This window comes from Scardinius erythrophthalmus (assembly GCF_964197995.2).
Source record: "Scardinius erythrophthalmus genome assembly, chromosome: 21".
Taxonomy (NCBI): domain Eukaryota; kingdom Metazoa; phylum Chordata; class Actinopteri; order Cypriniformes; family Leuciscidae; genus Scardinius; species Scardinius erythrophthalmus.
In genome coordinates this window covers 6,313,347-6,325,737 of record NC_138241.1, presented here as the reverse complement: position 1 = coordinate 6,325,737, position 12,391 = coordinate 6,313,347, and the positions used below count along the sequence as shown (strand labels likewise).

At 39.9% G+C, this 12,391-nt stretch overlaps 2 protein-coding genes across 5 annotated transcripts in view; one reads left to right on the top strand and one right to left on the bottom strand.

Annotated features, from left to right (window-relative positions):
• Positions 1 to 9,234, top strand: part of ppp2r5d (protein phosphatase 2, regulatory subunit B', delta) — a 57,778-nt gene extending 48,544 nt beyond the window's left edge. The window contains exons 12-18 of one of the 2 annotated variants that reach the window (XM_081350309.1): positions 33 to 160; positions 305 to 406; positions 538 to 597; positions 775 to 847; positions 4,200 to 4,241; positions 5,473 to 5,583; positions 6,794 to 9,176. In XM_081350309.1, coding sequence (XP_081206435.1) covers positions 33 to 160; positions 305 to 406; positions 538 to 597; positions 775 to 847; positions 4,200 to 4,241; positions 5,473 to 5,583; positions 6,794 to 6,931 — 654 coding nt within the window. In that variant the 3' untranslated portion in view covers positions 6,932 to 9,176. Of the gene's footprint in view, positions 1 to 32; positions 161 to 304; positions 407 to 537; positions 598 to 774; positions 848 to 4,199; positions 4,242 to 5,472; positions 5,584 to 6,793 lie in introns of both variants that reach the window. The other variant, XM_081350310.1, reaches the window with a different exon arrangement.
• mea1 (male-enhanced antigen 1) lies at positions 9,080 to 12,196 on the bottom strand. 3 transcript variants are annotated; one of them, XM_081350337.1, is made up of 4 exons: positions 12,054 to 12,196; positions 11,581 to 11,866; positions 11,352 to 11,457; positions 9,080 to 9,824 (listed from the first exon to the last, which is right to left on the bottom strand). In XM_081350337.1, exons 2-4 carry the CDS (start codon positions 11,857 to 11,859, stop codon positions 9,661 to 9,663), a joined length of 549 nt encoding a protein of 182 aa, XP_081206463.1. In that variant the 5' UTR covers positions 11,860 to 11,866; positions 12,054 to 12,196; the 3' UTR covers positions 9,080 to 9,660. The 3 variants fall into 3 exon arrangements, with proteins under 3 accessions (XP_081206463.1, XP_081206464.1, XP_081206462.1); XM_081350338.1 differs by having other exon boundaries at positions 11,581 to 11,869; positions 11,982 to 12,189; XM_081350336.1 differs by having other exon boundaries at positions 9,085 to 9,824; positions 11,982 to 12,165.
• Between the last annotated feature and the right edge of the window lie 195 nt (positions 12,197 to 12,391).

Here is a 12,391-nt window from a genome sequence, read left to right as displayed (position 1 = left end):
GCCATTGATCTGTAATGTCATGTGTGTTCCAGGTTGCTGAAAGAGCATTGTATTACTGGAACAATGAGTACATCATGAGCCTGATCAGTGACAATGCTGCCAAGATCCTCCCCATCATGTTTCCCGCTCTCTACAAGAACTCCAAGAGCCACTGGAACAAGTACAGCCACACTTTGACAGATTGTGTTCAGTCACAATCTGTTTTTTCCAATAAGACACGTCTTTCTAATGATGAATGAACACCTGAAGGAAAGAACGTTCTGTTCAAATGTCTGGAGTAATAATGTGGTGTTTTCTCCTGCAGGACAATCCACGGGCTTATCTACAATGCCCTTAAGCTCTTTATGGAGATGAACCAGAAGCTGTTTGATGATTGCACTCAGCAGTACAAGGCTGAGAAGCAGAAGTAAGTGAATGAGGCAAGAAAGAGAGAATATGAGGCGAAAAAAAGGTGTACAGATTGTAAAAGGCTTGTTCTGACACAAATTGTTTGAGAAGGTCTTGTCAGCAGTTGTCATTTACTGTCTCAAATCCTAGTGAACTACAAAGAGAGAGACAGCATTTTGGGCATCCAACATGCCCAGAGATGATGTCTAGGTAGGCAGTTCTCTAGATTTTGAGACTCAGTGACTGTCTTTGTTCTCTAAGCAGAATTACTAAGCAAGCTGGTTTTGTTGAGCTAAGCTTGTGGCAGCCATATGTATCCACATATGCATACGAGTTATTTTCTCTGACGTATCCTAAACTCTGTGTTGTTTTCCTGTTCTTCCCTAGAGAGAAGTACAAACTTAAGGAACGGGAAGAAATGTGGCATAAAATTGAAGAACTGGCGAAACAGAACCCTCAGGTAAACACCCTCCGCTGCACTCACACTTTTTTAATAGAATTTTATAATGACTTCTCAAGTAACACTGAAGACTCACGTAATGACTGCTGAAAATTCAGCTTTGCCAACACAGGAATACATTACAAAAATATATATATTTTTTTTTTATCAAACTATAATGCAGCCTTGGTGAGCACAAGAGAAAATACTGACTGACCCAACACTTTTAAATGGTAGAGTACACAGATACAGTCAAATAGGACACAATCAGACTGTCAGTAACTGTCAGTGTCGTTTCCATCCAAAGCTGCAAATTGAACTTGTGTGCAAAATTTGAACATCGCATAAAACATTTGCGAATAAAGCACGGTTTCCTTCCAGCGAGCCGAAGAGAACAAAATCATCACTTCCGGATAAGTCAATAAGACCATCTCTGGCTAAATATCATTATATTAATATCATTAAAGGACAAGTTTGGTATTTTACACTTAAAGGATTAGTTCATTTTTAAAATAACTTTTGCTGATAATTTACTCACCCCCATGTCATCCAAGATGTCCATGTCTTTCTTTCTTTAGTCGAAAAGAAATGAAGGTTTTTGATGAAAACATTTCTCCATATAATGGACTGCAATGGGCCCCAAACGGTTCAAGGTCCAAATGACAGTTTCAGTGCAGCTTCAAAGGGCTTTAAACGATACCAGACGATGAATAAGGGTCTTATCTAGCGAAACGATCGGTCATTTAAAAAATAAATAAAAAAGTTTGTTTTATAAGCACAAATGCTCGCCTTGCTCTGTTCTGTGATGCGCGTTCGTGACGTCATGTAATACGCAATTACGTTGAAAAGGCCACGCTTTTCTGTCCTGACGAAAATTTTCTTTTAGGCTTTTTAATATTAAAACACCCAGGATACGCACACGAAATAGGTATTTTAAACGATAAACTGACACAAAGACATTTGAATATGTGTATATGGTCCTCCTTCTGCACATTACGGTACTTCCGCCTACGTCAAGCGTGACTTTTTCAACGTAATTGCGTATTACGTGATGTCACGAACGCGCATCACAGAACAGAGCAAGGCGAGCATTTGTGCTTATAAAACTTAAACTTTTTTATTTATTTTTGAAATGACCGATCGTTTCGCTAGATAAGACCCTTATTCATTGTCTGGTATTGTTTAAAGCCCTTTGACGCTGCACTGAAACTGTCATTTGGACCTTGAACCGTTTGGGGCCCATTGAAGTCCATTACATGGAGAAAAATCCTGGAATGTTTTCATCAAAAACCTTAATTTCTTTTCGACTGAAGAAAGAAAGACATGGACATCTTGGATGACATGGGGGCGAGTAAATTAAATTATCAGCAAAAGTTTTTTTAAAAGTGAACTAATCCTTTAAAGCCCTGTTTTCAGATCATTTCTGATGAAATAGAACGGTTATTTGGTTTCTGTGGTAGCACCACCTCCACAATGGCTGCATTGGTGCACTGGAACAATCCTTCCTAAAACGCATTAAACTTTCGTTTACAAAGACGTGAAACTTACCGAGTGGTCAGGGGTGTTCACTGATATGCTCACACAAAAGTCGCTGCAAAAGATGCTTTCCAACAGGTGTTTTACCATTCGTTGTAAAACTGTGAACCTATTTTTCCAAATGTCTCACACCCGTACATTCTTGCGTTGAGAGCTTGAATAATAGACACTCCAGCCCAGCGGAGTAATACCGTCCCTCACAGCACATCCAATACAAGTCAGTGGAGTTGGACAAAAACTACGATAAAACCTGTTGGAAAGCATCTTTTGCAGCGATTTTGTGTGAGCATATCAGTGAACACCCCTGACCACTCGGTGAGTTTCACGTCTTTGTAAACGAAAGTTTAATGCATTTTAGGAAGGATTGTTCCAGTGCACCAATGCAGCCATTGTGGAGGTGGGGGGGTGCTACCACAGAAACCGAAAATTCTCGGGCCAGCAGCATGTGTCCAAATTTCAATCTTAAAGGAGAACTTGGTAACTTTTTTAACTTAATAAAACTGTCTAGAAATCATTTGGATGGTTAAACAACCTGTTCTGGTGATATTGGTGACTTTCCCCGCTCCCCCCAGCGTTCCCAGGCGGAAAACCAACCTTGCAACTTGGGCACTACCGTCCCGGCAAGACAGAAATTGGAAGTCTCGTGTGAAGCGAATTGCTTTACGGCAATTCGACATAAACACACACGCATGTATGATGTATTACCAGATTTTACCCACCTCAGTAGACATAGCTCCACACGATACAGTTGGCTTGCTCCGATCATAACAAACGCACATGAGCAGCGGTAGAGAGGGGGAGGAGGCTGAGTTTTTTACGACCGTGTTGTGAAATATACGCACCACCACAGCTGTAGGGGGAGCTCGTGGGGAAAACATGCGACAACAAAAGGGAAAATCAGCGAAGAAGTGACTAGAGTTCGCTAGAGTTGCCGAGTTCTCCTTTAACCGTTCTATTTCATCAGAAACGATCTGAAAACAGGGCTTTAAGTGTAAAATAACGAACTTGTCCTTTAAGAAAAATGGAAGTTATTATATACAGAGGCTTCTCCTACTGCAGCAAATGTCAAAATTTTCTTAATGATATTTAGCCAGAGATGGTCTTATTGACTTGGCGGCAGTTTATCCGGAAGTGACGATTTTGTTCTCTTCGGCTCGCTGGAAGGAAACGGAGCAGATGAAACACAATAAACGCAGTCAGGTTATCATGCTTTCTGAGGCGAATGCTGCTGTTTGGTAGCGCAGTCGTGTAAGACACTTCTGGGAGGGAATTACACTGAACCACTTAGACGACAGACTTTGCTAAGCATTTCAGAATGATCACAACAGCATTCATGCTGTGCAACAAGATTAGTCCAGTTATGCCGTCCCATCGCGCAAATTCACATGACTTTTTTGATGCACATTATGGAATATATTCGGTAAATGTGTTTCCATTAGTTATGTCTTGTTATTGGATAAAAAATTTTATCCGACTCAATTGAGTGCATAGGTTTTTTAGAATTGATGCGCTTAGTTCTAACATTTTTTTTTTATGCGATATCTCAAAATGCACATAAAAATAGGTGGATGGAAACATAGCTAGTGAAGTCATATGTTATAGGTTAAAATTGAGAAATTAATTTGATCAGATGCACAAGCTTTGTGTGCAGCTAAATTTGTACGTATCCTAATTAAAATTAATCAACTCCAAACTACTCCTGACGAGTTTAATTATCACCACTCATCTCTCTCTGTGCTCTGAGGGCAAACACAAAAAGAACCCACCATTTAATCAGGATGTGATGAGGAATCCTGTGAATGTGTGTTTATCAACCACAAGTTTTGGATTTTCACAGAGTACAAAGGTTCAGCTGCGGCCCGGTCTGGCTCAGGAGGAGGTGAGTCATTTATTTCTGTAACGGAATCATTCATCTTACTCTTTGGGTTACTTTCATCTTCCCTACCAAGTTCTGTTTAGATGTAGGGTGGGTGGTATGACGAAAAATCCTATATGACTAATTCAGTATTACAGTCTTTGCTGGAAACTCAACAAAAATGATTCATATTTGAATAACCATGCAGTTATTTCTATTTTTACTGATGCTTACTGCAGAACCAAATGATGTCAAGTGACAGCTCCTCCTCTCTGCACTTAATGGGTGGAGCTTAACCTAATTAGGTTTAGGAATAGGGTGTGGCTTGACTTTCAAGCTCCACCCATTCACTCTTCAGTGAGCAGCCTCTCAAATTAAATGCTTTAAAAGGTGCTTTGTCTCATCGAATCACTTTTTTTGTTTTTTTTTTTTTTGTTAAAACTAAGATAGTTCACGCTCTGAATTCTGAGCCATATACAACGTAAACTAGCTGATAATCACACCTTTGAGCGCACATCATTTGAATTCTGTTAATGCTGCAAGTTGCAGGAAACAAAACACTGTGACAGCACCCCTTAATAATATATATTCGGTAACACTTTATTTTACAGTGTCCTTGTTATATTTGCTACATGTACTTACCATAGTAATAACAGTAAAAGATGCATAATTACATGCAACTAGCCAAAACCTAATCCTACCCTAACCCTATAGTAAGTACATGTAGTTGCTTAATATTACTCAGTACTTAACCCTTTAGAACCTGAAGCTAAAATTGGTGTTTTTCACATATTTTGATTTTTTTGACTAAAATTCTAAAACAATGTGCTACAAATGCATGCATTCATACTAGGCACACACATATGCACACACCACATGCTAAGATACTGAAAGAGTAACGGACATCCGCCTCCCAAGTTTCATTAAAAACCATCCCAATCTCCTCTTCAGATGTCTACCACTTCTTTCTCAATGTATTTGTTTGTTTCTTTTATTATTGTATGCAATCCAAAACACTCTAACCTGCTTCGATTCGTATCTCTCTGTTCAAATCCTTCCTTCCCGCTCTGCCAGAAAGCTGCTGTCATTTGCTGACGGATTTTGTCGAAAAATAACTTTATAAAATAAAGTGCAACCTATCTTGTTCTCCCATGTAAATAACGTAAAGCAGTCCTGCCCAGCCGAGCACATGTATGTTTAGGTGTGAACTAGCTTCATTAATGTGTAAATGGCATGTGTTTGTGTGTATGTGCAGTATATGATGTATAATGAAGGAGGGATGCCATTGTACTCGATGGAGACCGAGACCCCCACAGCCGAGGACATCCAGCTGCTGAAGAAGACTGTGGAAACAGAAGCCTCACAGGTACAGTCAAACACATGTAGATCTTCACAGCAACAAAACATGCCTGTACAGTGGATTGGTTGGTATCGACATGCGAGTTTTTTCTTGAGCATGAGTGCCAAACCCATTGCTAGCTAGAGCGCAATACATGCTCTTTTGGAGCTAATATGGTACACAATTTTGACAACGTGATGCTATATTTATGCATTTATATTTATATTTATGCGTTTGGCAGACGCTTTTATCCCTTTGGACTTGCATAGCATTTCAAGGAACACATTAACATTCTTATCAGTTCTTGCTTTAATAAATAATATTGTGGAAAAACATACTTTTGGCTGGATACATTTTCAGCTTTAATACAAGCTAACTGAAACTAAACATTAACACAAATGTTTGGCCTAAATGAAAGAAACTACAGTTAATTTAGATTACAGGTTTGCTTTGCAGTCCAACAGCATCAAATAAGTGTATATGTATTATATTTAAAGGGTTAGTTCACCCAAAAAAAAAAAAAAAATTGTCAGAATTTACTCACCCTCATGTCGTTCCAAACCCGTTAGACTTTCGCTCATCTTCAGAACACAAATGAAGGTCTGTTTGATGAAATCTGAGAGATTTCTGTCCCTCCATTGACAGCTACACAACTACCACTTTGATGCTTCATAAAGAAATCGTAAAAATAATCCACATCAATTTAGCAGTTTAGTCTATTTTTTGAAGAGACACGATCGCTTTATATGATGAACAGATTGAATTTAGGCTTTTATTCACATATTAACATTCATTGGCGAACATAAACAAATCACGAGAATAAACATCACTGGCTCAAACGTGCTGTGTAAAACGAGAATGAACCTCATTGGTTCTCACACGTCAAGCAAACATGCTTGAGCTTCCGTTTACTACAGCTGATGTGTGAATTGATAAATGTTAATATGTAAATAAAAGCCTAAATTCAATCTGTTAATCAAAAAAGCGATTGTGTCTCTTCAGAAAATTTGGACTAAACCGCTCGATTCATATGGATTAGTTTTACAATCTCTTTATGAACTTTTTAAAGTGTCAAAGCGGTAGTTGTGTAGCTGTTAATGGAGGGACATAAATCTCTCCGGTTTCATCACAAATATCTTCATTTGTGTTCTGAAGATGAACGGGCTTGGAACGAACTTATGTATACTTTGGGCATTAGTCTGGCACTGCCTCAGGAATGTAACTGTTTTCTTTTCAGGGGATGAAAGAAATCAAGAAAGACAAGGTTTTGATGAGGCGAAAGTCTGAGCTGCCGCAGGACGTCTACACTATAAAAGCCCTGGAATCTCACAAGCGAGCGGAGGAGTACCTGACGGCCAACCAAGAAGCCCTCTGACGCGGGAGCCCCGGCACCCTCCACCGCGCCTAAACTGTTCCTCTCGTCTTGGTCCAAAATTGTCGCCTGCTGTAACCCACCTCTCTATTCCTCTGCCTATATCCACACTCCCTCCTCCCTCACTGTTGGAAAGCCCCGTCTGCAAAAGTCCAGTCCACAGAGCAGTGGAGAGCTCCCATGCACTCTTCCTCATCTCCCCAACTCTTTCTCCCATCCATAGATGCTGATCCGCACACCGAACAGAAGCGACCGCTGGGTTGGTAGAAAGCAGTGTGGGTTACAAATAATCAAAGTATGCTCTTGTTGTGGCTGCGTTGTTTTTCTCTCCATACTTTATGTTGCCCACTTTATGCTGTCTCCATTTGTCCGCATGTTCCCCATCCCGTTTTTACCGCTGCTTGAGAGCTTCTCCTGTTTTCCCATCACTGCCTCTGCGAATCTGTCGTGTCTGCAATGAAGGGGCCACACTTAACTAAATGAATCATGTTACTGGAGATGTGGACATGGAAACCCTGTCCTGGATTTTAGATGGTGTGGATGGTCGCCAAACGGGAGTGAATCAGGGTAACTCTTGATGTCATACAAAGAACTAACTAGTGAAACGTGTTTCTTACAAAACAAGCTTTATGAATTAAACATGCAAGTTTGAGATTTCAACTCGCATGGGATTGTGAATCTGTTTCAGATGCTTTCCTAGACAGGTCTGCTCGTACATGTGAGATGGGACTTTGTTTCTCCATCGAGACCTGGTGCTGTAAATGTTTCAGGTAGTCATCTGAAGCCATTTTTTAGATCTAAGACCATGACCACACATTTTGAAGAGATTGACCTAGTGATTGTGTTAATGATCATGATCAACAACAACAACAAAAAAGTAAGGGAGCTTTGTGGAAGCAATCACCTCTATATCCAGCACCAGCAGAGCGCTTGATGAAAATGCTGTAAAAGTAGTATACAGTCTCGTTTACAGTCGCATAAAAGAATGTGATCTAAACGCATGCACCAATGGCCTATTGGTCCACACTCCACTTATCTTTGTATGCATCTATTTTAGTTTCATTTTAAGACTTGTACCTCTTCAACAGATTCCCATGAAATCGCAATGTGCTTTTTTCACCTCCTAGCTTTTGTAAGTTGACTTGTTTTGCTTCATAAAAAAACTAGACGAGAACGAAAAACAAACTCCCGTTAAACCTTTAAAACGGAAACCGTTCAAGATCGGGAACTACCGTCCTGTCCAAGATTCTCATTTCGTTGCCGTTTTCACTTTAAAGCAATATTTTTTCCAGGTTTTAGAACGGTAAAGAAAAACATCCTCTGATCTAGTGTACGATCAAGCGCTATACAATCCTCCTTATAGGACTATATACTTAAAGAGAAAAGATACTCGCTTACCTGTCCAGGCTTAATATACGGAAAAGCGACAGCTTGCGATTGCGACTACTTGTGTACTGTATATTGTCATGTATATTGCTTACGATTGTACCCTTGCCCTTCAGTATTCCCTCTTTCTGCCCCAACTTCATCTTTTCTTTAGTTCTGTTTGCTTGAATGACTTCATTCTGATGCATGATGTCCCCTCTCTGTTGTAAAGGTCTGTCCCGTGAAGTGTCACTTTGATCATTCCAATAGTGAGGGAACATTTACTCCTCCTACAAGCTGCTGGACAACGCAACACTTTATTGCTATCCAGTGTCCCGCCGTAATTCGCTACTTGTGAATTCAAGCTGCTACACTTTTTCCATCGTTTCCAAACGTGTGCGTATGTTTCGACTCACGCTATTACAGCCTATAGTATGCAGTGCAGAGGTGAAGTCTTTAAATCATTAGCTGTTTGAAGTGTCGTTACATCACCTCAGCCTATCAGTGTACGGGAATGACTCGTCCATGCAATCAAGAGCATGAATTGCCAACCTAGCTGCCTCTAAATAGACCAAAACATTCCAGAAACAATCAGAGGCAACTTCACTCTTGAACGCAGCATGATTCCTGCCTCAATGCAGTTTGACCGGCGAATGGGGCCCGTGTTCAGCTTGTCCGGCAGCAACAACAAAACCGAGGGAAATTAAGAAAGTATGGGTCTCTCCACACTCACCCTTTCCCTCCTCTCCCAGCCCTCCTTCCCAAGTCTGACACTAATCTTAAGCTGCTTTCCAGGTCATATGTACATATGTTGTACTTTAATTAGGTTGAGCATTACATAGTATGAAAGTCATATTTTGTACAGATGTTCATGTATGTACAGAACAACAATAAAGAAACACAAAAGACGTGACGGCCAGTTGTGTTGCTCAAGCCATGTGAAATACATAAAGGATTAGTCACTCATTGCACATCGTCAATCAGATTAATGGATTTTTTTGTGACTTGAACGGCACATAACTGAGATGCACCATTACATGTTTATACTGTCATACAAAAGCAACCACTAAATCTCACCAAACTTCACTTTACAAAAAAATAATCAAGCAAAAGAACATACTGCATAATTAACACAACTCCTTTGGGACAAGGCTGAAACAAGTCTGGGTGTTTTCAGGACATTTTTTGCCAACTCTGTAACTGAGTAATCAAGAAGTTCAAAGCAGTTAAAAGGTCAACTATTACATTTCCTCTTTAGGAATTCCACAGTTAGGGTGATAAATGTGCCTTTTGGGTCGATTGAGCAAATGTCAGAAGGTCCTCTAGCGTTTATGCAGTATGAGAAGCGTCGAGGCCGAGGCGAGGCTTCACTTGCGCTCCAGTCTCAGGCCTGCAGAGCTCTGTCTGGTCTGGAGCGTCTGCTGGACCATGTCCTTCCACTGGTCGTCTGAGATCTCCTGGGCCCAGGCAGGGATTCCCAGTGTCGGCAGATTGATGGCCGCCATGGTCCTTTTCACCAGCTCCACGTGATCTGTGAACACAAGAACATTTCAAATATGTCGGTACCACGTTGGTTAATTGGCTGATGTTAGTACTTTTCAAATGTATCTATATATTACTATAAGATAATAGATATTTTAAAGTACTCATTTATTGATATAATGATCACTTTATGTCTTCTAATAGTGATGATGTACTCGAGTCCGGTCTCGAGACCTCGAGTCCTGCTTTCTCGGACTAGTTCCTTCAAAGACTCGGTCTCGACTCGGACTCGGCATAGGTGGTCTCGTCCCCATCACTAAATTCTGGTGTATTGTCAAAATGGTTAAAATTGGGAAATATTGGAAAATGTTATGAAGTAGCTAAGCCTACTAATTTAGACATACCACTAGAAAATTTTAATTTGCTCTGCATGTCCTACCTATGATTAAACTATGTCCTAACTATGTCCCCTTAAAAAAGTCCGGGTGGGCTTAACATGTTGATGACAGAGCAGCACTGTTGAAGCAGTTTAGAAAAATAGGCAAAAGATGATGCATGTGGTAGGGATTTTTTTAATGATAGTAAAAGCATAGTCCATATTAAGACGTTAAGACTGCTCCTCTAAACAATTCCCAATCTAGCTTAGTCTGTAGGCCTAACTGTTGATTATTAACTGGGGTGATATTAAATCATGAATATGAAAACTGACATGTTCTTATGGTCTTGGTCTCGACTCCTAAAGACTCGGTCTTGACTCGGCATAGGCGGTCTCGTCCCCATCACTATCTTCTAAAACACTAACAATTAAATAACTCAAATAATACAATTTATGGGCAAAAACTTGCTGCACATTATAATGGTGTGATGGCTAAATTCACTTAAAGTATTACAATTTAGTGTTTTATTTTAAATTTATTTAAGGAAAATAGTGTAGAATTTAAATACTGGATATTTATAGGGCATAACATGAAAGCAATCTGTATGTTAGACTAATAACATGCATACTTTAGCCAAGGTTTAATCCTCATTACACCCGTTAATTCCAGAATTGCACTTGTGTATATTTTCTTTTTTAAATATGACTAATAATAATACTAAGTTAAATCAACCGTTTTGTGTACTGCTAGTATTAATCTGTATTATTTATAACGTCCATTTAAAAATGTGTCAAATTTATTTGAACAGTGATTTTCACAATACTAATTGTTTCAAAGCAGCTTTACAGAAAATCATGATGTTAATGTTTATATTTTTAATATCTTATCTCATTTGGCAGATTAGAGCTGTGCAATAATGTAGTTTACATTTTGTGATTATAAAAGCATCAAGCAGTTGAGATTTACTAAATGATATATACTGCGTACTGTTATGTGAGTGTACTGATAAAGTTGGATATATTCAACTTTATAACCATAACCATTATGGATGACTTCATTCATATCCAAACTTAATTTTTTAAGGCCAGCTGCATTGATTAAGGTGATGAGATTTTAGTGTAACACACTGACAGAGGAGTAATGAAACAATAAGTGACATGATGACAGTATATCAGTGTGAAGTCAGTTCTCATGCTTGCCTGCATCCATGGGAATGGACACTTGACTTCTACAGGCAGCAGCTCCTTCAGGATCCTCCTCTTCGTCGCTGTCAGGAGGAGGCTGGGGAAGGAACAGACCCATGGCCTGCAGAATGTGGATGAAGATCAGATTTCAGCAAGACAATTCAAATCAAATGAAACCAAGCAATTCGAGGGTAAAACCACGCTTGCTGACCAGAAAGATGAGGATACAACAGGCACCCTGTACCTCTATTCTCTCCTGGACCTCCTGGAGCTGCTCTGCAGCGCTCGCCTCGTCGGCTGGCTCTGTGTGTGCGCTGTTCATCCCGTCTGGGTCTTGGTTCAGAGGCTGGTAATAATACCCAGCACTGTCCTCGTCTCCGGCGTTGTCCTCGTCCTCCTCCATGTCCTCCCCGCTCCACTCCTCCGGCACTGCGGTGTCTAAAGGCCGGTCCTGCACCACATCCTCCTCGGAGTTCGGTAAGATTCTCTCGGGACCCATCTCTCGGGCCCTCGCCACTTCCATTCACTGGCTGCTAACACACACAGACGCGGGTGAGAGAAAATAGTGTGTGTTGTATGGGGTAAAACATCCAACTGTCAATGTAAGCTTAGGCTATGAAACCATGCTAGGTCATATACACTTACAATTCCAGGGTATTAACTAATGAATGCGACTGTTCACCATGCAGAAAATGATCTCAGGTCATTTTCTGTTACCTGTTTTCTTCTGTCGAGCTCTTTTATCCAAATGTTTTGAGCAGATGTGTGTGTATCTGGAGAGCTGTTATTTGCTTCCGGTCCTGCGCAGAAGCAGAACTGCGCATTGATTGCGTCATGATACATCGACGAGCTAGCTAAGCGATTAAATGTGTACATAAATATAAATAAATAAAAGTGTACATGAAAATACCAGATTTTAATGTTTTTTCATTTTTTTTCATTTTGATGCTTCATAATTTATTTACGTTATTAATCCATGTGTTTATTCTATACTTTGTTCTAATGTCGAGATATGAATGTTGTTTCTGTTACTGTATCTGAAATATAAATTAATA